General features: G+C 34.8%; 3 protein-coding genes across 4 annotated transcripts; 2 read left to right on the forward strand and 1 right to left on the reverse strand.

Annotated features, from left to right (window-relative positions):
- The first annotated feature begins 404 nt into the window (after positions 1 to 404).
- LOC132543664 (uncharacterized) lies at positions 405 to 8,730 on the forward strand. Its single transcript, XM_060207178.1, has 4 exons — positions 405 to 562; positions 4,597 to 4,665; positions 5,558 to 5,659; positions 6,922 to 8,730. Exons 1-4 carry the CDS (start codon positions 434 to 436, stop codon positions 7,036 to 7,038), a joined length of 417 nt encoding a protein of 138 aa, XP_060063161.1. The 5' UTR covers positions 405 to 433; the 3' UTR covers positions 7,039 to 8,730.
- A 946-nt stretch (positions 8,731 to 9,676) lies between these two features.
- LOC132543614 (uncharacterized) lies at positions 9,677 to 21,915 on the reverse strand. Of its 2 annotated transcripts, XM_060207127.1 has the most exons (8): positions 21,832 to 21,915; positions 19,380 to 19,456; positions 18,282 to 18,363; positions 17,551 to 17,665; positions 16,772 to 16,963; positions 15,231 to 15,332; positions 13,431 to 13,721; positions 9,677 to 12,008 (listed from the first exon to the last, which is right to left on the reverse strand). In XM_060207127.1, the coding sequence occupies exons 1-8, from the start codon at positions 21,898 to 21,900 to the stop codon at positions 11,389 to 11,391; spliced, it is 1,548 nt and encodes a 515-aa protein (XP_060063110.1). In that variant the 5' UTR covers positions 21,901 to 21,915; the 3' UTR covers positions 9,677 to 11,388. The 2 variants fall into 2 exon arrangements, with proteins under 2 accessions (XP_060063110.1, XP_060063111.1); XM_060207128.1 differs by lacking the exon at positions 15,231 to 15,332.
- A 557-nt stretch (positions 21,916 to 22,472) lies between these two features.
- Positions 22,473 to 27,905, forward strand: LOC132543618 (proteasome subunit alpha type-7-like). Its single transcript, XM_060207133.1, has 6 exons — positions 22,473 to 22,574; positions 22,885 to 23,011; positions 24,355 to 24,479; positions 26,082 to 26,204; positions 26,898 to 27,080; positions 27,406 to 27,905. Exons 1-6 carry the CDS (start codon positions 22,473 to 22,475, stop codon positions 27,502 to 27,504), a joined length of 759 nt encoding a protein of 252 aa, XP_060063116.1. The 3' UTR covers positions 27,505 to 27,905.
- Positions 27,906 to 27,999: the final 94 nt, after the last annotated feature.

Here is a 27,999-nt window from a genome sequence, read left to right on the forward strand (position 1 = left end):
ACACATTTAATACAAGTTAAGTTATAGAAATCATAATTACAAGCGATGTAAGGGTAAATGCCAAAACCCTTTCAAGTTATGTTTATTGTTTTGATTGCATAACAAGGAAGCGAATTCATATTTTCAAATCTGCCGCTAAAATACTATTTCCGGACCAAGAAATAAATTACTTAACCCGAGCAATTCAAATAAACCATAGCTGTATTGATAATATGTTGTGAATCGTTGGAGATTTTGTTTTAGTATTAAACTTTCATATACAGCCAAAGAATAAAGCAATGTTGCTAAGAATAATACATTACATAAAGATAAACTAAATAACAAAATATGTAAGCATCTAAAACACTTCTCGATATGGGTTCGGTTATCGAACTAGGCGAGATTGGTACGCGCTTTAGATTACTACACTATATGTATTTCATTCACTGACGAAATGGCGGTCAACTTTACCGTGTATACCCCAGAACAGTTGAGAGGATTCGCCCAACAATTTCTTGAAGCATATTATGGCTTTTTGGATGGACCTGCAGCAAGTAGATCAGCGATTGCTCAACTTTATAACGTAAGGCGACATCTTGTCATGCCGTAGGATGTTGTGGGACCATGGCGTAAAGACGCATGGTTTCACTTTTCAACGTGATTTCCCACGGGTTTATAGAACATCATTGGATTTGAGATGATGTGCTTGATTGCGAACGTGTCCTCTCAGGTCAGAGGATAAAATTCTCTCAACTACATCACAATGGTGTACGTGTAAGTCATAAAGTGTCTTTAGAAATAACCAGACAAAATGGCATAGTCTACATTTGGAGGCAAAAGTTTAGAGTACGTTTTCTAGGTAGACAAGTTAACACATAACTGTTATATGTTTGTACCATTCAGTACAGCGAAATTTTAATCAAATCGACAGGCACAGCAATGACATGCATAGGGATTTAGAATGCGCTCGCCTGTTTTCCATGACTAATTCTGTAACTTTGCTAATTAAAAACTCAGCAAACAGCACATTTATAACATTTTGTTTGTTTGCGAACAAAGTTAAGAACATAAAAATAACCGTCAGTGGTGTCATTAGTTTTTTCAAACACTTTATGCCTTAATACAATGTACACTTATTTGTTGAAAGGATTTTCATCCCACATAAAACGACAGTGATTACCATTTAGCATTACTGACCTACCACCCTGGATGTACAGACACAAGTAGCCAAACGCATCTGACTCTTGCTAAAATGTGTTGTGGAGCCCTATCATGGAGCTATTGCTTGTCTACTCATTTGAAAAAGGAAATTGGTTACTTTGTACCCATTCAAATTCATATGGCACAGGAATTTGTAACCAGGCATATGGCTAACCAAACCAAGTCCTATGTGTAAAAGAAGTCTTAGTCTTCTTTTTGTCATGATTGCATTGGTGGATCTGCGTCCACTTATTTTGGAAGCGACTTAAGTCGACATGCAGACAGGTCGTCGTAGGCAACATTGGTTGACAATTTTTATATGCTTGTTTCAATAATGCTGCCACTGTTTTCGGATATTTTCCGGAAAATATTTGGCGCTGAGCTGTACATTGTAAGAGATAATTGGCACCGAAAGGATTAAAAGTTGAACTCAAAGTGTGCTTGAAATTGTCTAAAACAACTTAAGATGCTAAAAACTAAAGATAAATTTACATGCTGATGGTGTATTAGTCCATCTATGAAAAGAAAATTTGTATGAAAACGCAACATTAATATAAGAATCCATAAAAAGTCACTTTCGCCCTACTGTGTTAACAGTTTGGTAGCTTCGGGTAGTACAAAAGATGAATAAGAAATGAAACAGAAAGTATAGAGGCACAGTTGGTTTTATCTTATGGTTAAATGCAACACAGTTACAGTTTCAGCCTATTGTACCAGCCTTTAGAACTAGCTGTTGCTGTGAATTCTGGCTTTCTAATTGGTGGAAATACTTCCAACAATTTACCAGCAACCCCTAGCGGCAGTCTTTTGCAGAGAGATTGACTCTATCTCTCAAAACAGTGTTATGCTGGTGATGTGTCTTCAGACACTATTGGCTAAAATACTTTAAGAAGTTCGCGACATCAAAAAATGTATTGCTAATATGATTATGATACATCTTTGTACTGAGTTTCACATTGGTAATTGTAAAAATGATTGAGTTGTGGAGAGATTAAATTTTCGTTGATCGCCAACGGTGTATCACACTTATGTGTTCATATAATAAGGAATAAAATCAATTACATGTAAGAATTCATTCCATAATCTTTTATGACTGTATATATAACACCTGATTTTCTCTGGTTGATATTATTACAGACAAGGCAATTAGGATCTCCATGAGTGAAGTTTTCTTTCATATCCCGTTGTCATATTATGTGCACACCAGCTGACACAAACTGAGGCCCCAACTCTGTATCGCAGAGCATCTAATGTAGGCAAGTGTACTTTGTCAAAAATTAACAATATTTCACTAAAACTTGATAAGATGATCATGTGAAAGGTATGCTTCATAAACACCAATGAGGTTGATTTTGATAAATAATAAATCGGTAGTCATAAGACCCTATGCAGGCTCTGCATACTAATATGTAAACGCTAATTTCTGCGAAGACACCAGGAGACAAGTGCACATGGCTTCTCTGTCATTATATAAACATGAAAGAATAAAAATCCATCTTGTCATTTCTTAACAGTCAAAAATGTAAGTGTTTCAACGGTTGTCATGTATCATCGAAATATTTTTTGATGTTCTAGCAGGCCACTGTCTTACAAGTTGCTATCATGCTTTTAAACGTTTAGCCCTAATTTTGGATGATGTTGACTGGGATAGTGAAAATTTTTAAAAAAATTTTGTCGCTCATAAATTTTTTTTTGCGTCACAGATAATCCAAACAATCATTTATGGCAGCCTCACAAAATCTTTGATCTTTCCATCATAAAAAACCCTGAAAAGTCCTATAGCTACACCTGCACTCCCTACTTTGGTGGACCTTTAATTTATTATGAAAACTGTGTACTTTATGGCTGGTTTTTACGGTAGCAAAATAAACCATTTATTATATGCAGTAAATTTGGTTTGAACTCAATATCCAAAACCAATGCAAGTGGCAGTCTTTTGATTTCAAACTTTAACATATTTCTTTGAATTGTACATTTTGCACAAAATTCACTGATTTGATTGAAAATGTATTCAAAATTTCAAATTTGGTTAATGATAGTGATCTTCTATAAAAGTGTTTGATTTTTTTTTATGTAATTGATTATGGCTTGTTTTTTTTTTTTTATGTAATTGCTTATGGCTTGCATTTAAAGTTACAAATACACAAGAAATGCAATAATATTATCAATGTGTTTAGTCTTTCAGTAATCTCAGTACTTTAATTTTATAAATGTTGGGGCATGGCTCTTGAGGGAGGGAGGGGCAGGGCCCTATATGGGATAAAGAGTTTTTAAATCACCTGGCTGGAAGGACTGACTGAATAACTGAATTAGCCATATGAGCAATGCAGGCCCCATAGGCCTCTTGCTAATGAAAGTCACCTGATGTTACAATGATCAGTAATTTGTTCAAAGCCTGTCGAAGCAAACTAAAGTTTTTTATCCAAATTGTTTACAATTATTAAAAGATGGATTTAACGCAGGCAGCACATGATATATTAGTCATAAAAATTACATAGATATTGCTTATATTTTGTAATGTATTCATCATGTTTTCTAAACAATCTTTTTGTTAACCAGATAACAATGCTTGAACTTAATTTGGGATAGTGAATCATACTGGCTGTTGTAATGTTAATCAGTCCTAATTTATCAACAATACTACATTTGTGTTTAAATATATATTATGTCACAAATACAAGAAACATATATCCAAATCATGTAATTCCTTTTGTTAAGAACCCAAATTATTTCTTTGATATATAGAAAACGTTATTCTAGAGGAAATATTCTGTACCAATATTAGCCTAGCCCAAAACTCTGGATTTGAAATAAACATTATCAAATATTCCAAATGATGCTCTGGGGAAAAAAATTGGCCAACATTCCTTTTTTCAGAACAAAAAAAGAAAGATTGGAAAGACTTACTTGTGTTTTATCCACTAAGCCCATTTGTTCTGCCCCCAGTGGGTCCAGATTCTCCATTTAGGCAAAATGGATTTCCCTTTCCAAAGGATTCTCCATTTGAACAAAATCAATTTAACTGAATATTCTGTACATGTATAAACTATTTTCTTGGCTATATGCCTATATGCATGCCCACATGGACACCAATGCAGGTTAAGGAAAATGCTAAGAAACAGTAAATTCATACTAATTATGTTTGCTTGTAGATACTGATTGAGCTAGAGTATACAATGTGCATTAAGTTCATGCTTTGCAAATGTAGGTCATTTATCCCTGTTAAAGAAACTTATGTACCTGGGTAAGTATTGTCTGCAAAGTCCTGAAGAATAGTTGTTTACAGATTATCATTAGGAAACATGGCACAAATGTGCCTTGCATTTCTTATGATATTACTTGAATTTCTTTAAAAAGATAATTGATTTGTTTAGATTTTTTACACACGAGATATCCATACTGTTTTTTTTGTTTTAGGACAACTGCCAGATGACATATGAAGGTGACAAGTTTGTAGGGAAGGCTGCAGTTGAAGCAAAATTTGCTGTAAGTTTATTACTGTGAAAAATTTCTTTGTGTTGCATAGTGTTGGAGCTCACTGATATAGTCTGAATTCATTTTATAATGCTATCATGTAATACGAAAGCCCTGAAGCAAATGAGCAAAGTTTCCGTCATCCTCTAACAAAAATATGCTTTCACAAAAAATAAATTAAGCAGTGTAATTAGAGAAGAAAAAAACTGCACCAATTTCAATTCATTTTTGCAAGAAGCATCTGTAACCCTGGTAAATTTTTGCCACAATATACCGCTCAGCTAGAGAGAACTTTTCTTTAGCTTGATCGGTTGAGCCACAGACTAGTAAGCCAGGGATTCCAGAGTTGAATCCTGGCAGAGACATTGAATTAAATAATGACCTCTGTTACATTGGCAACCACTTAGCTGTAACCCCTGGAAACTGGAGTTATTTCCTGTTGGGGGAGTATGTAACCCTGGTTAATGCTAGTGGTAATACACTGCTCGGCTAGAGAGAACATTTCTTTAGCTTGATTGGTGTAGCATCAGACTAAGTGCTAAGATAAGATTACAGCAAAAGTAAACGAGTCTTCAATGTTTTTTAAAATCTTTTCTTCTTCCTAATCAAAAAAGTTTCTTGTATTTAACTTGTAATGGTTTTATATTCATTGGAAGGTGTTGAACTGGTAAAGTTTTATGAGTTACATGTATATCCATCCCCTCCTTTCACAATATTACATAAAGTTTACACCATGATTATGCATTATGACAGGAAAAGAAGACCAGATTAGAATTTTGTTGAACATTTAGGACCTTGCAGTTTTTGTAAAAATTATTTCGTCATAATAAAATAATTTTTCTACCTAGTATGATATATATACTTACACCATGATTCATTTTGTATCATTTCTCTTCATTTACAGACTTTACACAGTATTATGACTATGGTGCACGACATTTCCTCAGTTGATGTACAAGCTGTGAGTGAAAATGCTGTGTTCATTGTAGTGCTTGGACAATTTAAGGTAATGTGAGGAAGTTAACAACTGAAGTCCCACTTATCAACTTTCAAGTCTGTCATTTGCTTACGATTTTTTGCATTCTTTTTCATTAGAATAGCTAGAGCTGAATTTCAAAGGGATTAAACTTTCAAAGAATGAGACATGTTAAATCCTGGAAGATGTTACTAGACAACACTAGATAAGAATTTCAATAGAGATGATCATTTGGTAGTTTTGGTGGCAGACAAATTGAACACTTTCTCTTTCCTAGAACCTTTAATATACTGTGGTTACAGTTTGATTGGTTTGGCCCATGTTTCCCTGCCTTACTGATAGGGTCCCTTAAATTGCCCTTGGTTAACTGGTAGGTGCCAAGCTTCTTCGCCTCCCTTGAAGGACCTGCTGTCACTGATGGGGCTGGAGTTTCCCTTTCTCAGTTGAGGGGCCGAAGTTTTCCTGGCTAATTGGTCAGGTCCGAGTTTCCCTGCTTTATTGATAGAGCCTGATGTTTCCCTGTCCTAATGGTAGAGCCATAGTTTCTTTGCTCTACTGGAAGGGCCTAAGTTTTCCTTGCTCACAATAAGGTACAGGTTTCTCTCCTTTACTGGTTGAGCCTTTGTTTCCCAGTCTCAATTCTACTGGTAGGGCCTTAGTTTCCTTGCCTCATCTGTAGGATAAAAAATTTCCATGCCTGATGTGATTGATTAAAGTTTCCTTGCCTTACTGGTAAAGTTTTCACTGGTACACTGTTTTGGGGCTAGGCTTTCCTGTTTTTCTACCTCACTTGTAGCATCTTTTAAAAGTTTCCATACAACCTATCATTACTTTATGTCAGTTGCTGTATTTTGCCTGTGTGGTATTGATTGTGTGTATGCGTACATAAGAGTTATGTCCCTTCATTTATGCTTGAGTTACCTTAGAATTTTTATGATATCTGCGTTGATAGTGTGGAAATTTTCAAAATTTGAAAACTCAATTTAATTGCAGTGGTATCATATACTGATTCATTGTCATCTCAAACTCTGTATACCTTAGTGTAAATATGCCTTGCACTGGCGATTCGTCTGATTAAGATAACCATCATCATCAAATGTCACACATTACCATCTTACAGGTTGTGATATAAGCACTGATGTTATATGTATACTTACCAACCTGGTTCCTTTGAGTTAATGTATTTGGGCTGTTAACAAGACTTATAATATTAGATATTTCATTACATGATTCTAACTTGATGTATCAGTGTTGTGACATTTGTGAAATGTTATCTATTGTATCTGTTACAGACTGAAGACCAAGAACATGCCCTTGGATTTACGCAGACTTTCTTTGTGATGGGTATGAATGGAAGGTTCATGATACTAAACGATATTTTTCGGCTTGCACTGTTTAACAATGCCTAAATGTACATTTGATACAAGCTATATCTTATTTTGTGAAATGTCATGGATGTGAGCAACCTTTCAGGCAGTTAAAAATCATCACGTCAACATATTTGACAGCTTCTGAATGAAGTAGAGATTGAAAACTACCTTGTATTTTTTCACTGGCATGCCTTGATGGTTTAGGCGATACGAAACTGGTTTAATTCACTAACTTTCCACCAGATGGTTAGTCTGTCATGTGTTTTGAGGAAAAAAAGCAAGACAATATCAGGTACTACATGTATGAAGTGATACTTTTAAAATTTAAATATGATATTCACCATGCAAGAACAGAATTTAGTATTAAGGTGTTGATAATGACTGAGACATTTTACTTGAAAGAAACTTTAATCCAACTGAATATCAATAGTTGTGAAAGAATCCGAAGTACATTGTAAAATGAAAATGTTTAAAATTGATTTTGTTTACATATACCTATATATGATGCTTTTAGGTGTTTGTAGTGAAATGATGTAGCCACATGTTATTGTAGTCTTGTATGATGTCAGAGTTATTTTTGGTATGTTCTGGTTCCTTCCCAGTATTTTATATTTTTAGTTCACAAGGCCTTTTGTTTCTATATCTTGAACATTATTTCTCCACACCTGTAACTACAGTCCCACTCTTATATGATGCATGATATCTAATGTTTGTCCTGAACACCCAAGGAACTAATCAGCACTGATAAAGAGGATGTTTTAATGGTTTACCACTGATAAACAGATATATTTCAAGTGTGATATAGGTAACACTATATTATATTTTGCTTGATTTTCATTTAAAAACAATTTCATTTCCTGTTACATTCTCAAAGTACCTGGGTGGCAATGATGAGAATACTTGGAGGATTTGTTTAATATCATTTTGCATTCATATTCATAATGTCTACAACATGGCTTCTGTTATGACCTGGCTAATCAATGCCACGCAACAATAGATTGGTTTTATTTGGTAAGGTTTTACTTACACAAATATTTAATCATTTCCTGTAGTTATTCCCTTAATATACTTCAATAACCATACTGTTACATCATCTGTATTTGGACAAGTCTGATGTTTTTTAAAGAAATGAATAAAAACCTGATAGGTCAATATTAAATTTGTGTATCTCCATGTATTTGCAGAATTCTTTGCACTATTTCCATACAGTTGAACAATCAAAATCATGTGGTGTTAAATTTTAGTTGTCTATATAATGTGTCTGTTGATAAGAAACATTTAGGTTATGTTGATCGCACAGTTTTACCCGACAGTAAATAAAACCCCTACCTGCAGAAGTTAATCAGAATACATGTATGTGCCCTGACAGATATTGCAATCATATTTGTGCTGATGGAATGTTAGATTGATTTTAGCAAGATTTGTGCTATTGTTACATTTAAAATGTTTATTTTATGAAATATAACTCAACCTAGCTTTTGTTGCTCTCCATATACCGGTAGCACTGTATTACTGACTTTCCAGTAGACTTAGAGCCATGTGTTTTAAGTGTACTGGACCGAGAGTAAATCTGTTTGTTTTAGGTATGGCGAAGTATGGCATATGTCCAAATAAAATCATTCTGCACAAGATCAAACATTTTTTGTTTTTCACTACCTGTGTGCATTTTGTATTTTATTTGATTATTCCATCCTCATATTCATATCTGATTAAATATCACCATTGATAATATATTTTGTGTTATTTATTTATGTTGAACAAACCATATGATTGACCATTTGGACATCCACATTTAGATAAAGAGAATTAGTTTGCTGTGAGTTATTCCTTATATTCATATGGCCACACAATTTTTCTGAATAAACAAGGCAATAAAACATGGTGAAAAGTTTGATCTGAATCCTTAAGGAATGAAGTGCCGACATTTTCTAAAATTGCCTTTAGTTAGACTTTGACCTTATAATTCTCAAACTCATCTGGAACATAATGGTCCTCTTGTTTAAAGTAAAGTGTGATGAAACTCCCTTGAGGAATGCGGCCACAAGACAAGGATTTTCTCAAAATAGCAATGGTGATCTTGATTGAACTATCTTTAAACATGTAAAGGGATGTTGGACATTACATATACACATGCAAAGCTGCTGATAAATTTTGGTGTTGCATACAACATGGTAACAATTCTATAGCATCTTCGACAAACATCCCATTATCCCTCTCAACTTTCAGTTTCGAGATAAAATTAATAAACTTCAAAGCAGTGCACTGGGTTTTTTTTTTATTGACCACCAGATATAGTTAAACTTCATTTTGTGGCTCACTGAAAGTATCATTTTAAGACAGTGTAATTTCATCGTCTATAAAGACTCCAAATTTTCACCATGTTTTCCAGGATGGAATACAATTAAAAAATTTGCCACTTTGAAAGCAAGAAAAAGTTCATTGTCTGACTTTTGCAAGAGCTCCATCACTTTTCATAAAACAGAAAAACCATTATGATGAAACTTCATAGTATATATTGAATAATTCTGGCAAAATTTACATATCAGATCTGTTCTATGTATTGTTCTACAAATATTTATGATGTACTTATAACATAGTTTCAGAAATTATCAACCATCATGCATTAATAACAACTGAACATGCTGAGTGTATGAACACAATTTAATTCAAACTACATGTATAACATCCAAATGAGTTGTACTTCACAAAAGGTATTTTCTACGCACCGAGTTATACAAAGTTTACATATGAATACAGCTTATATAAACACATACAAGTGAAATGGCCTTCAGTTCAGTTTACTTGGCAATTCCAGATATCACCAGAATTTCCAATTGTCCTTTTAAAAACATGATCATACGGATGGGGATAGATAAAGGATTGTCTTGTAGAAATGAAAAGAAATGTGATAATGCATAAAACGGTATTGTTGCAGTATCAACATTAGTACAACTGATTTCAAAATTTACAATGCCTTTTTCATGAATGAAGTTGTATTTTTTGGTGAATGTATTTCTAACGTATATTTGTGATAAATATATACGCAAAGTATTCTCTTTACTCGTAACTGTTTAAGAAAGTAGTCAAAGATAAAGTAACAATCAACTGTTGGTATACAAAACTTTATTGTTCGAACAGCACTGAAAATTTAATACTTCCATGGAGATTGCTAGAATGTGATATATGTTAGGTTTGTAATGGGTTTTATGTACACTATTGCAGCCTACCAACCTTTCATTAGATGAGTTACCTTACACACAGAGGCCCATAGCATGCCATCAACAGTGACTAGAGTAAGTTATCTTGCCAAAGGACACAACTAACACTGTACAAACCAATCCGTTTCTCAGCTTCTTGAGAAAAAGTTGGGATTACTGAACCATCTTGGAATGATCACCCAAGACTGTAGGTTGACTGCACAATCACATTATTATCCTCAAGTTATCAACAATATGTACACAACATTGTCCTAACTCAAGACCATACAACACAGAATGAAAAATTGTTTTTCGTTGAAATTTTGCTTGAAGAACGTTTAAATATTTCATAATGAAATTATTGTTTCAAAAGCTACGATCAGACCAGGATGAATTACAATGAAAAGAAATTACTGGAAAAACAACAGCTGCTTCAGCCCGTCCATCATTTAATATCCTTACTTGTATCATTGTAATATACAAACAATTGTCAATCTTTAGCTGTGAAAAGTATTGTTTCACCAATCAAAAGTGCTGTTACCATGGCGCCAATAAAGTTCAGATCTAAACAAGAATTATATACAAAGAGATTACAAGGGAAAATATGCGCTTTTCAATTTTGGATATACCTATATGTATTGTTAAAATTATAACAAAAAGATTATAGCATGCTAATTCTGTGAAAAGCCAGTAAACATGTCCTAAACAACCATAATCATTATTATTTACAATCTATGATTATATTGACAACCAAAAACCAAATGATACCTTAATTATTGTTCAGTAACAGGTTACATTACATAAAATTACATTAATGAGATTCTCACTATTCTATATTGTATAGATATATACCACACTGACAAGACCAACCAGGGTCAGCATAACAGTGCTATCCAAACCAATTGTCAGAATTTTTTTGACAGTTAACATAATACAATAGGATTATATATAGAATATAAATATGTACAATCAATCTAAAGTAATGATAAATGCTTGTAAACATGGCTATATGACTAAAAAAAGACAATATCAAACTTGTCCAAGAATATCTACCATCCACAAAAGGTCTCTTCAAAATCAAAACTTTGCTTCTGTATTTAGACTGGTCTAGTAAAATCAAAGACAGTCCACTGTTAAAACCTTACGTTTCAGATCTAAAGGACCTTTTGTCAAAAAAGTCTAATATTTTTTTTCAGTACTGAGGTGAATTGTATCCAAATGAACCTTGACTTTGCATTTGACCACCAGCTGGACCTGGGCCCTGTATGGGTGCACTCATCTGACCCTGGGATGGCATTGAGCCACTCATGGGATTTGGGCCTTGCATTTGGTTACCCATTGATCCCTGTGATGGCATTGGTCCTTGATTCTGCATCTGCCCTCCCATTGGTCCACTACTTGGCATTGCATTTTGTCCAGAAATCTGATTTGGCATTTGATTTGGGGTTTGTCCTTGTCCTTGTGGCATCTGACCTGTCATGTTGGTCTGACCATGCATTTGTCCACCACCCATGTGATTCTGCCCTTGCATGGGAGTAGGCATTGGTCCAGAGCTTTGACCCTGACTTACCATTGGTCCTCCAGACATCTGGTTTCCAGGCATGTTACCCTGGTTACGCATGTAAGGGTTAAATCTTTGCTGGGGATTTTGTCCCTGAAAACCTGGATACTGAGACTGCGGCATGTTGGAGTTTTGGTTGTAACCTTGACCTTGTTGGGGCATATTCTGTTGGCCCTGACTTCCCTGGTTGTAGGAGTTTTGGTTGGGGTACTGTTGCTGTCCAGAGAAGTTCTGCTGTTGTCCATACTGGCCTGGAAAAGAGAAATCCAGTCCATTACTGGTAAAAGTTCTGTACCATAACATTTCTGTTTCTAAATGAAGGGGCTATTCAAATCTTCATCAATGTTTGTAATCCTTTTTATCACAAGATAAATTACAGGTCTCCATTACACACATCTAATACAAGAGGTCCATACGGCCTGTATCACTTGCTCACCTGGTTTACTTTGCTGAAATTGATTTATTTTAACTTAGGGAAATGTATTTAAGACACTTGTGTCAATTTCCCTGTAACTGACTTGACCTTCCTTCAAAAGGGGGTTTGATGCAGCTGTTTGAAAATAACTAAGTTCTCAATACAGAAACAAAGAATTTGCTATGTCCATTATTTGGCCCCATCCCTCTGATCCCAATGGGCCAGAACCCACTGTTCATACAAATTTGATCACCTTTTCCCAAGCATGTCTCTCACCAAATTGGGACAGAATCAAGGCATTCCTAAATAAGAAGAATGATCTTGAAGAATTTGCCTACTTCCCCTTTTGGGCCCCATCACTCCCACTATACAGGGCTGAGATCCCAATGCTCCCAAAATTGGTACCTCTTCACAAAAGCATGCATAGGGCCAAATTGAGACAACATCCAGTTATTTCTACACAAGAAGGATTTCAAAGAATGTACTCTATTTTCCCTATTGGGTCCAGCCCCTCTGGCCCTACATAGCCATGATTCATGGTTTTCAAAAAAAAAAAATTTCCTTCTGACCCCCTGGGGCCTAGACCCACCATTTACAAAGCACCTTATTTCATTTCACCCAAGTATGCTGCAAAGCAAATTTGGACAATATCCTGCAATTCCTAAGGAACCAACCAACAACTGATAGATTTTCCCCTACTGGGCCCACCCCTCAGACCCGGGGGGACCAGACCCACCATTTACACAAATCGGTTCCCCTTCTCTTAAGGATGCTTCAGACCAAATTTCATTAAAATCTACTCAGTTGTTCATGACTAGTAGCAATTTATAGGAAAAGTTGACCGAAGATGGATGCTGCAGCATCCCCACAGCCCACATGGCCCTTTACACAAATTTTTATTACATTGAAATTTTTTTAGGAAATAAGAACAATGTCAGATAACAAGGACAGTGTTGTGTATATATCCCCTTCATTTACTCATCAATGTCACGGGGATCAGTCTTGTAAAACAGAACAGAGGGAACATACCAGTTTTTGCTATATGTCAAACATTTGATAAGAATGGGAAAATGATGAATTAATTGAAGGAAAATGAATAGTCAATGTAATTTCAATAGATATAAACAAACCATGGAAAAACAGACAGTGAATAATCATACCACAACATATTTCAATGATATGAAAAACATTTATCCCAGAAGTGACATAAAAAACGTCTTCTGTATAAATTTCACTCTAGCACTAGCAGTATGATTACCTGTACCAGGGCGTCTGTAGCCTCCTTGCATCTGCCGAGGATTCATCATTGAACCACTCTGTCCAGAGGACTGGCCTGACATCATTGACTGTTGTTGTGACATCATTGGCTGATTTTGTGACATCATTGGCTGTTGTTGTGACATCATCGGTTGTTGTTGTGACATCATGGACTGTTGCTGAGGCATCATAGGCTGATTCTGAGACATCATTGGCTGTTGTTGGTTGGGGTATCCACCCTGCTGCTGCATGTTGTAGTTTTGAGTGTTTGACATACCAGATGGCATTTGATCTGTCAATAAAACAATCCATAAAGCAACTCCTGGTTTGATGAATTGAGTGTGAAGTACCAGATGCTCACAGGCAAAACCTAACGTCAATTTTGAATTCTCAATACAATGGTAATTTGCTTCTCCCTCGCCACCTCCACAACACCACCATAAAATAGAACCAATCTAATCTAGATAAAACGTCCAAAACTCCAATCATATGATGTAGGAGGAAATTGGCTGACATGTAAAGAATCTGAAACATTTTTCTTTATTGAAGCCCTTTACAACCATCCTTGGTATTCTCAAGTTCTCAAAAAGACAGAATATTTTCATCCTTGATATGAAAATCTTGAGACCATTTTCTCCCTGTGAATTTAAATGTTGTCTATTGATTCCTTCTCTTTTAATAGAACTGGAAAGGGACACTCACATTTTCTCTAAATGTAATTTTTTTCAGTAACCACAGGTAACATTAAGTTAGGATATTTTGCCTGTGAACATTTAAGCCTTGGATGTGTACCAGGAATGCTGCAGACTAACCATCCATCAAGGACATAAATCAACAATACAATTAAAACAGTTATAAAGGAATATGTACAACACTAAAACTGTTACTTTTTCCTAGGAATAATGAGATTGAAGCATTTCCATCAGCAGCCACTAATGTTAGTACTTAAATTTAATGGATAATCTAGATAAGTTGCATTTTCTAACAAACTTTCACTATGCATGTGTGATCTGAAAATGCAGAATATTTCATAATAAATGATTCAAATAGAACAATTTAAAGCTATTCATAGAAGAAATACTGAACATCATATGAACATTACCTAGATAAGTTAAAGAACAGTAATTAAAATAATCAAAGTCAGGGTTCGTACAGAAATTTAGAATGCAAATTCATGCATTCTTGGAGCATAAAGTAAAGGATGTTTCCCCCAGCAATTTCCTCAATATTTCAACAAGACTTCACAAAATTCATAGCTTAAAGCTTAAAACATTCTCATAAGCTCTTAAAATATGACTTATTTCTACATTAGATATAATTTATGCAGATGGCTCTCAACCAAGATTTATCTAACCCTATATCTGAAACATTATATGTATCTGCAAGTTTTCAGTTGAAACTCTGTAACGCTTTTATGGAATCCTAAAAATTTATAGCAAAAATGGAAATAAAATCCTTCAATACTAATTAAAAAAAATCTTTTGCTGATATTGTTAAGTCTGAGAACATTTTACAATGCAAACATATTCATGGATCTGTACGAACCCTGTACTTTCCAGCTGTACACAGTGTTTTCTGCAGCATCATATCTTTGAAATGAAGTTATAAATGATGATGTAGAAGTTGATTAAAGGCAGTTAACTCCTTGGCGGGTTACCACATTCAAGATCAGGTTACCTAATTCCCCTAAGCTTGCTCTCTATTATAAAACTTAAAACCAAGCTGCCCATTTTCTCTGGAGAAAACACTGGTCAACACAAAAGTTGACATGTACCAAGTGTGCTGCATGCTAAAAGTTCACCTATTTTGGGCAAGCCATGTTTGGTGATATCACTGTTGTTGTCTTTTTGAGTCGAGTGACGGTGTGGCTTGTCGAGTGGGACAATTTTCTTGTCTGAATGTCCTAGAGGAAACACATCACCAGATCATTAACAATTTCAGAAGGGGACATTATATACACAAGGGTCAAAGGATACAACACAGACTACAAGCACTTTTTCCTAAACTCTTACCAAGTGTATTACACAAATATAAAGTACTTTATTTTATCTGAAAGACTTGCCATTTAATAATGGTCACTGCATTTCTTGATCAGTCTGACACGCTGCATGCTAAAATTTCCCACATATTGGTCAAAAACTTTTTTTTTTATAGTATTACTTTTGTCAATATGATTTAATTGACATTGTGGTTTGACAACAGTGAAAAAAAAGGTTTCTAGCCAATATTTACCAATGAATCATTTCTAAATAATGTACCGAAATTTAACAAGAGATCCCAGAGGGATCTTGACACCCACCAATGTTTTTATCTTTATTTGTTCTTTAAAAGTTAGATCTTTTTCCTTTTCTCTTCTCTTCTCTCCACTGTTATAATATTTAATTACAGAATCCAAGATGGCCACCTGACAGCCATTTTTTTAACTGATCAGTCCCGAAATCAAAAGGGCACAACTATGTACCAAGGAGAACTTACATCTCAAATTTGAGAAAGATCCATCAAGTACTTCTCAAGAAATAGCCGTAACTAAAATTGTTTACAGAAGAACGGACAGATCACGGACGAAGGGCAATTTGAATAGCCCACCATCTGATAATGACCTATTGCAGTACAATAACATGTATATGACAATTGAGGGACTGATCTCCTACATTTCCTTTCTCTGGTCCAATTTCCAAGTAGCACTGGTGACATCATGATATTTCAATTAGCATTAAAAAACTCCATGCCTCACCAATACATGGATAAACCTACAGTGTACTATTTTTTATAATCATCTACAGTGTTGGTTAGTAAAACTAGACTCCTTATGGTAGTAGCCAACAACTTGAGAAAGTATAAAGAAAACTGCAGACATGCAAAGAAAAAGCTCTGACCTTCCCTCAAATCACAAGCACTTCATTTCTGAAGTCCAGTGTTATTAAAGTGAGAATTAAAAAGTAGCCGAGTTGATATCAAAAGTTGTTGCTATTTTATATCAATGGGATGAAAATGGCTAACAAAGTTACAGCTCTGACACCATATTAAAGGAGGTGAGAAAGAAACTTAATTAGTTTGAAAAGCTGTTTGAATGATACTTAGTAAATGTTATGAGTATGAAATAAATCACAATTTTAAGTTGATCTTTTACATTACATTTGAACAAATGAAATAAAAAAAGTTTATTATGAAAGAATGATGAGAATATTTCATTGTTTTTATCAAATATCTTTCTACATTCAAAGACACTTTTCATCCACTACTTTCTTATCTAAACAATATAGAAACACTTGTTAGAATTACACCTGGAAAGTATATAACCTTTGCCATGATGATAGATTATCCCAAACATATAATACTCACTGTAAGAACCAGCCTGGGATACCATGGGTTGTTGGCCCATCTGGGGGCGAGGGTAGCCTCCAGACCCTGACATTGGCTGTTGCTGTGGGCCTGACCCACCTGATCCTGGGGGATACATGCCCTGACTTGTCGGCGGGGTCATGTTACCACCACTGCTTGGCGTCATCATTTGGTTACCACTCCCTGGCCCTCCTGTAAATAAGTTATCCCTTCAAACAATCAAACAAATACACTGAATCTAAAACAAATATAACTTTACATATCTACAGAGCTTCTCGCGGAGAATTTAAGACATTTCTCTATCCTACACACCAATATGAGGTGCAACACCATTAAAACAAGATGACACAGAGCGTGACAATATCCCCTGCTCGCTATTTAAAAGACACATAATCAAATATATAAACAAATATAGATGTTAATATTATAGTAACAGGTATTAAAATCCATTCCAGCACTGTTTCTGCTATCTTCATGTAAATAATCTTTTACTGTTGTATCCTTTGGCATCATTCACAAATAAAAATTGAACTTTGTGATTAGACCCATCTGTTTCCATGGTAACAGAAAAAGTCTTTAAATGGAGAACTTCCAAACAGCAAAACACAGTAATACAGTTATAGCTTTACAACTGTAGAAAGTTTCGAGTAATTATCTTGAACAGTTTCAGAGCACTGGTCCGGAAGATGACCATGTACAGAGGGACAGGGCCCAAATTAAATATCTTACACAACTGCACTTCCTGAGGAATGAAAAATTGATTAAGTATGTATACATACCAGCCGAATTCATCTGGTTCTGCATGGGACCTGGGGGTCGCATCTGGTTCATCTGTGAGTTAGGAGGCTGCTGTTGTTGCTGTTGATTCATTGCTGGGTTTATCTGACCAGGAGGCTGAAATGACATGCCCACCATATAACAGATATACAGTATCCTAAATGATTAACCAGCAAAACACTCTTTTACCCCCCCCCCCTTTGATCAAGCGTATTTAAACAGATTTTAAGTTGCACTTAAGTGTGCAGTTGCATCAACCAGCTGACAGTGTTGCCAACCTAGTCAAGTAATATCAGGTCATTGCCATTCTAAATCAAGGGTGAAGGGATGAGTTAAAAGGTTGTGGATCTAGCATTGAACTCAGAAGGTTAGGATATGGCCAATATCAGGCTGAACTGATGAATCCAATTAAGATGATAATGTGTCATGATGTTTATGATGGGTTCATTGACATGGGTTTACAATTAAAGGCCAGTTATGGTGATTACAATATAAGGTTTATCACATCGCTCAAAATCAAAGGAAAACATAAACGACAAACATCTGGACACTTGTGCATATTACCTATCTGAAATATCTAATAAAGTGGTTATGCTTTTATTTGATATATCTGATATATTGTTTTAAATAGCGATTGAATATGCAATACTTGTTATATTATTAAGTTTAAGTAGACGAGAAATGACAATATCCAATTAAGGAAAGTATATATCCAGTGCCTTGGATAACTAACCGGTAAAAGTGCCTGTATGTTCTGGCTAGAATCGGCAAGAGTGGCAAGGTATACTAGGTTCCTGTGTAACATCTGCTGAAATCTGAAACACAATATTACAAATAACACTTTCAGTGATAGTCTATCATCTCTATCCAACTGTATTATGTGTCAATAATGAACAAAGGTAGATAACACTATGTAACCTGGTATGAAAAATTGACATTTTTTACCATAAGAATTCACATAGTTTAGCAGTTATAAGATGAAACAGTATCAAATGCAGGTGCATTGACTCACTACTAAGTTTAAAGTTACAGAGAAGACAGCAAAACAACAATAGGTCTGATGAGTGGACACAATGCAAAATTAAACTCCCCTCACAGTGGGGACTAAGTATAGTCATACAGGTATTGGGCATACAGTACCAGGGTCCCAGGCATAATCTAATTATGTATCCTGAACTGAAGATGATCATTGCATAAAAATACTTTGATGTATATATCATCAAGAGACTGCATTTAAGGCAATCATATTTTAGTGCAATCAGACAGCTGCTAAATCGTGTACATTTACAGAACCCTGCCAAAGACGCGTAACATTCTCAAATACTCTCGTGATTAATAGTGACTATGATTCAACACATACTAAGTCAATGAATGACTTGTAATTATTAGTTTTGAAAAAGTTAAATCGTTAAACTTTAAGAATAGGTCCTTGAACAAGTATTAACCTCCCCTGAGCTGGGACCTTGGTGATACCCATGCATCAGAGCCAAAGGTAGTAAAATTGACAAATCAGTGATTTTCTTTGTACAATGTCAGTATATTATCTCTATACTATATATCAAATGCATAACTCAACTGCATGAACCTTCAAATAATTATTTCAAGACCTTATGAAACTCTTTTGTTAAATGTTTCAGCATCATCTGTAAATCACAATCATTTCAGTGTGTTTTAATTTCCACAATTCAGTCATTACATACAATTAAGATTGATAAGGATATTGTGTATCTATCAATGTAAATATCACAGAGAAAAACTTGAAATTTTCAACACTATAATACATGAAATATACGCATATAAGAGAAATAACATTTCAACACGTTTAACTTACTGTAAACATTCTGTAGATTTCCCTTTATTCTGATAGTCAACAATAGCTTGTATTAGCTGATTGTTCTCGTCAAGCATCTGAAATAAAGGGATGTACGAGTATTATGTGGCCACCATTTCTAAAATTTTACTTTTGTTCTGATCAGTTTTTTGAAAGATAAGTTTTCAGTAAATGATTTAAAGGCTAAAATGTAACATGTTGTGTCCTTTAGGAAATATTTGTTTTGACAAGAATATCAGTGAAAGTGATGAATGCTTCCCAAAATACTCATTGGACACAATATTATACCAAAGGGCAATAATTCTGTAATAAAGGGGCTGCAGGTCATGAATTTGGCATATAGCCCATTATTTCAGAAAGACCAACGTATACACCAAATTTCATGCTCCTGGTTTTAATGCAAGGTATGCTCATGACACAAAATCTCAACAAAGGGCAATAACTCTGTAGTTGAAGGGTCAAGATCCCTGAATTTGGTACACAGCACATTGTCTTAGTATGATCACTACATACACTTAGTTTGATGATCCTTGTTTAACTGTAGACAAAGTTATCCAGACAAGATATTTTTAACAAAGGACAATAACACTGTGATGGGGGCCAAAGGTACTAAATTTGGTACATAACACATTTACCTACACTTCGTATGATCAATACATACACCAAGTTTATGATTCTTGCTTAACTGAGGGCAAAGTTATGCTCCAAGACAAGAAATTTTAACCACAAGTTTCATCATCCTAGTTTAAATGCAAGCAATTTAAAGTTTTACTCTATGCACACAATTTTAACAAAGTGCAAATATTCTGTAATGCAGGAGTAGATGGCTCAGAATTTGGTACATTATACATCCCCTTATTATACACCAAGACACCTGACTTAACTGTGGGCAAAGTTATGCTCTTGACATGATGGACAGACAAAGTTTTCTGGGAGGGTACTCAGGGTTTTCCATAATTTTGTTAGTAGTAGGCTGTGTAGTGAAAGTAGGAGGCTGGCCTGCCTTGTATGTGTAGTCGTGTACGGAACATTATTACGGAACTGGATTGGTGTAGGCAGCCAAATGATCAAAGTAGCAGGTCAAATTGGCCGACGACCGGCTTTTATGGAAAACCCTGAGTGTACTAATCATTCTCATATTTCATAACAAACATTCAATGCTATTTTCTTCACAATCTTTTATTTCAAGGTATTACAGGTGTAATTAAGGACTTCTGGTCAAAGTCTGGTATGACAGTATATAGCAATACATATCTTTTTTTTAATCCTGTGGACAGAACGCATAGAACTTTAAGAAAAGATGCCTCAAAGAAAAACAATTTTAAACATTGACTTTTCACACTACAACCCGAATACCTAAATAATTTCCTTTGATAAATGTAATTGAATGGTACTGGGATTAGAAAACAGTGGGTTGAAAATGCTGTATCAGCATTTAATTTCACATGCTCAAACTATATAGAAACCTAAACTTAGAAATGTTCTGAATTTTAGCTTTAACAGAAAACAAGGGAATGAGTTTACAATGATTGACAGACTACTTACTTATCAGTTAACAAATCAGAGTAAAACTACTGGGGTCTCGATCTGCCAGATCTGGGGCCGATATTCAGCCCCATTCCCGATGCAAAATAGTATCTTTTTTTTCCCCAATTTAGACCCCAAGTTTTCACAATTCTATGGAAAACACCATTACTTTTCCCAATTCTAAGGGCCCTGGGCCCCAGTCCCAAAATGGGGTGTGAGAGCCCTGAACTGCATTACATCCTACAAGTTAGACAAAAACATTTCACCTATACAAAAGCACAACTTCATAGTAATCACAGACAGAGGACAATTTCTTAATCAATGAAAAGTGTCTATTTATTCAAGCATAGCACTCAAAGCCACCAAGAAAAAATGTGCAGTTGCATTCCCCGTGAGTGATCAAGAATCTGTAATCCTCATTTTAGCTACAGTAAACAACTGATAGAATTAATCTTATGGTACAAACATACTTATTTCTTCATTTATCTGGATACAATTCATCAATGTTGCATAGCTGCAGAGTACAATTCAGGATTCGGAACAGATATCTGTACCAGTTGGCTATAAGCAGGTCGAGAAAACCACAAATTTGCGTATGATACTCAAACTGGTCGAAAGTGCTGCATCTATTTTTTATACTTTCCCACGTGCAAATCAATTTTAGTAGGTTGTTTCATGACTAAATAAACGCGACATGCGCAAAAAATAATAGTAAAGAAATAAAAAAAAATGTTTAAAGTAAATTTGGCTATTTCAGCAATAAATCTATACCCAATTGGTGTATGATAAGCTACTTTGCGTATTATAGGCAAATTTATGTTTTTTTTCCTACGACCTGATAAGTTATTTCGCAAATGGCCGAGAGCGAACGTTTTATTGCATCCGAACGGGTCTTATAACAAACCGAACTATAACTCATACAAACCTTTTGAATAGTTGCCTGGTTAGGGGCAGGACCCTTTTTCTGTTGCGGTTGCACAAATGTCAGAGACATTATGCCAATTGCGGGTGTCCAACACCTCCACAATCCAACAGAAAATGAGCGCGTCAGCCACACAAAGAAATTGAACCGGCAGCGAATGCTGATATATTTCTAAAAGAAAAGTCGATGATATTTTGTATCCGGAAAAAAATAATAATATTTAACAACGGATGAAATGGAATAGCACAACGTCCGTAATCATTGATGTGATACTTAAATAAATATTTGCTTGTATATCACATAGATACATGCTATTTTATCAATATTTCAGTGAGATCTCAAGAATGTTGTACTACAATACGGATAATTTGAATCAAGTTCCGATTCTTATTTTATAACTGCCCTTAATTTATTGTTGATAAAAGTATTTAATTTTTATGATGAAATTGCTATAAATGATAATATTCATAAAACATTTTGAATATGATATAATTAATATAACAATCGAGTTACATTTTATAAAAAAATATTAATTTCGCGAGTAATATTTAGGTTACTAATATGTTTGTATGGACAGTTTTTTTAAATCAAGCGTTTATAAGACACAGAAACACCGGTTTCTGCGGACCATAAAAGTTTTCAACATGAGTGCCCGATACGACAGAGCTATCACTGTATTCTCGCCCGACGGCCATTTGTTCCAAGTTGAATATGCACAGGAAGCTGTGAAGAAAGGATCAACAGCCGTAGGTTTCTAACTACCGAATCAGCAACAAAAATTGCCCCTCTAATTTATTTTGAATTGAAAATTGAGTCATAAACATGGCCATAACGACCAACTCGCAGCACATCGGTTCATAATTTGCATTGTCATCTGACCGAAAAAGGTTCATTTGTGACCATATACCATGATACAAACGATACCACGCGGTGTTTTCCCACAAATGGTCAATAAGAAACATCTAGTCACACAATATTGAATTGGTTAACGTTTTGCTGCAAAATGAAATAACTAAACTGCTGATCATACGTATATAAACATACAATTTTTTACAGGTTGGTGTGAGGGGCAAAAGTATAGTTGTTTTAGGTGTAGAAAAGAAAGCGGTTGCAAAACTTCAAGAGGATAGGACCGTGCGTAAAATCGCTCTCATTGACGACCATGTAGCCCTAGCATTTGCAGGTGAGTATAATAAGGGAGAGAATTTTAACACTACTGTTTAACAAGTTAGGCAATATAGGTAATAATCCTGTATTTGAGGGGTGGTTACCACTTTGAGTAGTCAGTTCTGCAAAAAGGAAAGAATTTCGGTTTTGATGTTTGTTTTTATGTTGGGAACACATTCTTTCAGAAAGCAAACTCAACATTTTGCAAGATTTTTGTTCTTTTCTGTTTTTTTGTCTGAATTTTAGAACTGACTGCACCATATGGAAAACAACACTTTTTGTATGCTCCCCAAAAATTTCTGTTGGAAGCATATAGTTGTCACCTTGTCCATACGTCCATCTATCGGTTCATCTGTCCATGTCAGGAGCATGACTTTGCCCATAGTTAAGCAAGGATGATGCAATTTTATGTATACATTGGTCATTGATGTGCAGTGTATCAGATTCAGGGTCCTTGACCCCTCATTTTCAGAGTTACTGTCCTTTGTTAAATTTTTGTGTCCATAATATAACTAAGCTTGCAACATTCTATCGACTGTTTTCATATTCATATGCATGCAACATGCGAACCAAAATTTCTATTCTGTATATATACTGATATAAATGTTTGGTTAGTCTAATTGACAGAAGCTGTCAACCAAATGAGGTATAATGCTACCATATTTATTGGCATTTACACAATTTTTCAGTTAGATAACACCTCCGTTTGGTGATGCTAAGTGTGTATGCATGTGTATGCCATCTTATATAAACATTCAATACAATGGAAATGTCAAATTCTAAATGAAAATGTCAGCTTAAGGTGATTGGTATAATTGGAAGAATATGTATGGACTGGTATCATTCTTTTTGACAAGTGTACACACTGGATTGTAATTATATATAAAAAATGTTTTCAAACCTGCAGATATAGTCAGGTGGATAGCAATTTGAATGTGTACACTGAACAAAGCCTCCAAAATGCTGGAAAGAATTGGGAGGGTTTGATAAATAATTGGATTCATTTGATGTTAACCGCATTTTTGTGTAAAGGCAGCTACACATCTGGTATTAGTTTCTAGATTGCATAATTTATAGAATCAATTTTTATATGATCAGCAAATTAATTGTCTATGTTTATGATAACTGCCTTAGACAAGTATAACATCTCATAAAATCCAGTATACACTAGAAGTGGTAACTGATCAATGAAAGTAGTGGTGAGTATATCAAATACAATATATCAACTGTTCTTCCATTATTCTATCATTATCTTATTTGGAAAACATTGATGGAATCTACCATGTACCCAGTATCTAAAAAGACAAGGAATGTACATGATTTTATCTGCTATCATAGATATTGCTTTATGTTTCAAAGGACTCACTGCAGATGCCAGGATTCTGATTAACAGAGCACGTACAGAATGCCAGAGTCACAAACTTATTGTGGAGGATCCGGTCACACTTGAGTATATCACCCGACATATTGCTCAGCTAAAACAGGTAATACTACATGACACATCACTCAACTAAAACAGGTAATACCACATGACACATCCCTAAACTGAAACAGACAATATTACATGTCACATCTCTCAACTAAAACAGACAGTATTACATGTCACATCTCTCAACTAAAACAGGTAATATTACATGTCACATCTCTCAACTAAAACAGACAGTATTACATGTCACATCTCTCAACTAAAACAGGTAATATTACATGTCACATCTCTCAACTAAAATAAGTGTTACTACATGATACATCACTCAAATAAAACAGGTAATATCACCTGACATATGGCTCAGTTAAAACATGTACAAATGTATGTTGTATCAAATGACATACCACTCAATGAGAACAGGTACTATCATATGACACACAGACCTCTTAAGATGGAGTTTATTTTATAGTGCATTCATCAACCCAAGACTGAATGTGATATAACTGGTAAGCTTCACTCAATATATCATTGACTATTTTAGATAGTATGAGGATTTATAGAGCTCTTTATCATATTTCTGATGTTAAATTTGAATTTACTTGCTACATAGCAAGATATGAAATATTATTATGATGGCTAATTAGAATTTGATAGAAATTATAAGTTTAAGATATGATAGAGTTTGCATTTGTTCCCATGTCTTTTCTATTGTGGTCGCCTTTTGTCTGACGTCATCATTTATACGCCACAAACAATTGGCATTTTCAACTTACTCTTAATAACCAAAAGACCCAGAGTGCTGATATTGGGCCTGTGGCATGCTGGGATGAAGGCTACCAAATGTGTTAAAATGAATGACCTTGATCCACTTTCAAGGTCACAGTAGTCAAATATGTTTAAATGACTACTAAATAAACCAAAGGCACAGAATGCTGATATTAAGTCAGTAGCTTCTTTGGATGAAGTGCTACCAAGTTTGGTCATATTATTGACCTTGGCCTACTTTCAAGGCCACAGGTGTCCAATATGTCAAAATCTTTTCTGTGACTTTCCTCAGTAATCAATAAACTAAGACTGCTGATATATGTTCTGTAGCATGCTGGAATGAAGGGCTACCAAGTTTGTACATATTGATGACCTTGACCTACTTTCAAGGTCACAGGGGCCAAATATGCTAAACTACAATAGAGAGTGTAATCAGTTACATTTGAAAATTAATTGTTTAAACTTAGAAACAATGAAAACTTTGTAAGTATGCATATATCAGTTTTGTTGTCTGCCCTAATGCTAGGACTGATTGACAAGTTCAAAAACTTTCCAAAGACCAGAAGACCTCAGATGACTGTTAAGGCCCATGGGTCTCTTGTTATGCTCTCATCATAAAAATGGAGGGAAATGTAGGGGCATACAGCAATGCCCATGTTTTTTCCATCGTGTCATTTTGCATTCTGTCCCAATTCATTGAAAGCACCTAGCAACTTCAACAGATTTTTGTCAGGAAAGTTAAAGAATAAAAAATACATTTTGATGGATAGTCAAAACCATCGGACTAGTACTTGAGTTGAACTTTCAGCAGTATAATGTGTCCATTGCATTATGTTTTCGTTTGCAAATTAAAAACCATGAATTTTCTACAGCTATATTTATTTTCTTTTCAAAGAAATATACTCAGAGTAATGGTCGACGACCGTTTGGACTGTCAGCACTAATAATTGGTTTTGACTATGATGGAACTCCTCACCTGTATCAGACCGACCCCTCTGGGACATACCATGAATGGAAGGTACAGTATCATTGTATTCAGTTCAAAGGAATGTACACTTTCTTTCTGCATTATTTTTTTCCAGAGGTGTTCCATACAAATATACATAAGAAAACATGTTTGTATTAACATTTCTGAAATACAATGTACTGTAAAAGTTATAATTTTTGTGGGTACTCTTAAACCACCAATTCATATGTCCACAAGGTGTTAAACAAATATAAGTAGAATCATTGAGCTATATTTATCCACAATATCAAGTGTCAATTAAAGTTATTTTTTGAAAAGCCAATAAAATTACACCCCACAAGACTTTATGATCCCAACACATTTTGGAAAGAAATATAAAACAATTATCTTGTTACTGGTAACCATGTGGAATTTTATATCATTTCATATTTCAATTGCTATAAGCAAGTCTGTGTTGAATGTCTTTGATCCATTTTAGACCAGAGAACTGTTAAAAAGCTGCCTAAACAGTGAAGGAGACTGTTTATAATTAGCTGTTATTTAATTATTTCTTCTTCTATGTTGTTTTATTATTGATAAAGGTAACAGAAAGTAATAAATCTGTATTGTATACGTTAAATACATAGCCACTCTTTATGCAGTTGTTTATGAAATACTGGTGGACCAACTGATGTTATTTTGATGAATTTCAACTGAGCATTTTAATTGTACAATTACTTTATTATTTATTCGTGTGTGTTTTAGGCAAATGCCATAGGTCGTAGTGCCAAACCTGTACGCGAGTTCCTGGAGAAACACTACACAGAGGAAGTGGCCCAAAGTCAGGAGGAGTGCATCAAACTAGCTCTAAAAGCCCTGCTGGAAGTTGTTCAGTCTGGTGCTAAAAATGTAGAGCTGGCTGTTATGAAAGAAAATGAACCTCTCAAGGTAAATACCATGATCATTTAGCTAGAGCCAAAGAACACCTTTAACGTTATTCATTTTTGGAGCAGTTGTATATGTTGTAGGGATATACTGGTAGGTAATTTGCAGTAGTTAATATCTTTAGAGGATCTCGGGGATACTGCAGAATGATTTCAACGTTGAAACGGAAAAAACTAATGTATTGAATCTTTAATATGTTAGGGAAGGATTTTTAGAAGCTGTTTCTGTAAGGTAAAACAGAAAATTGGTTAATTGGAAAATCTATATTGTCACAAATTTACTCTGATGGGAGATTGTAGTGAGAACTTCTCTGACATTTGCATTTCAGATGTTAGAATTGGAAGAAGTGGAAAAGTTCATCACAGAAATAGAACGTGAAAAAGAGGAAGAAGCAGATAAGAAGAAGCAAAAGAAAGGAACAAATTGATTAGTAGCTGTTGTGTAGATCAGACTTGATGATGACAAAGAGAGAGGTTGAAAGTTAAAGCATTGTATAAAAACCTCATTCCTTAACAGCAGTGCATTTCACCACCAAGAAGGACAACTACAAAGGACACACCAAGTGTTGCAAAACTAGAAATGCCAGAACATTGATGTATAACAGAGTTGATTTCAGACCATGATTTCCTCTTGATTAGACTGGATATCAGCATCACAGCATCTGAATCATGTAGTGAATTCAGCATGTGCTATTACTAACACTCCAAGTGCTATCAGCTTCTCTCCAAGTGTTAGTAATTCCTGTACATGTTGAAAAATAGTTTGATATCAGGAAGTTTTCAATATGTAATGGAATTTCATTTTCATGAATAAATATTCACTTCATCAGTTTGATTTTCTGTCATTTAAGCTTTGGTAGGAGTGCATTCATTCAGTTTTTAAAAAAGGTTTTTCTTTCATATCAGCGTGAAACTAGAAAATA

Source organism: Ylistrum balloti, unplaced genomic scaffold, assembly GCF_031769215.1.
Source record: "Ylistrum balloti isolate Yb309-2 unplaced genomic scaffold, AGI_CSIRO_Ybal_v1 Utg369760, whole genome shotgun sequence".
Classification (NCBI taxonomy): Eukaryota; Metazoa; Mollusca; class Bivalvia; order Pectinida; family Pectinidae; genus Ylistrum; species Ylistrum balloti.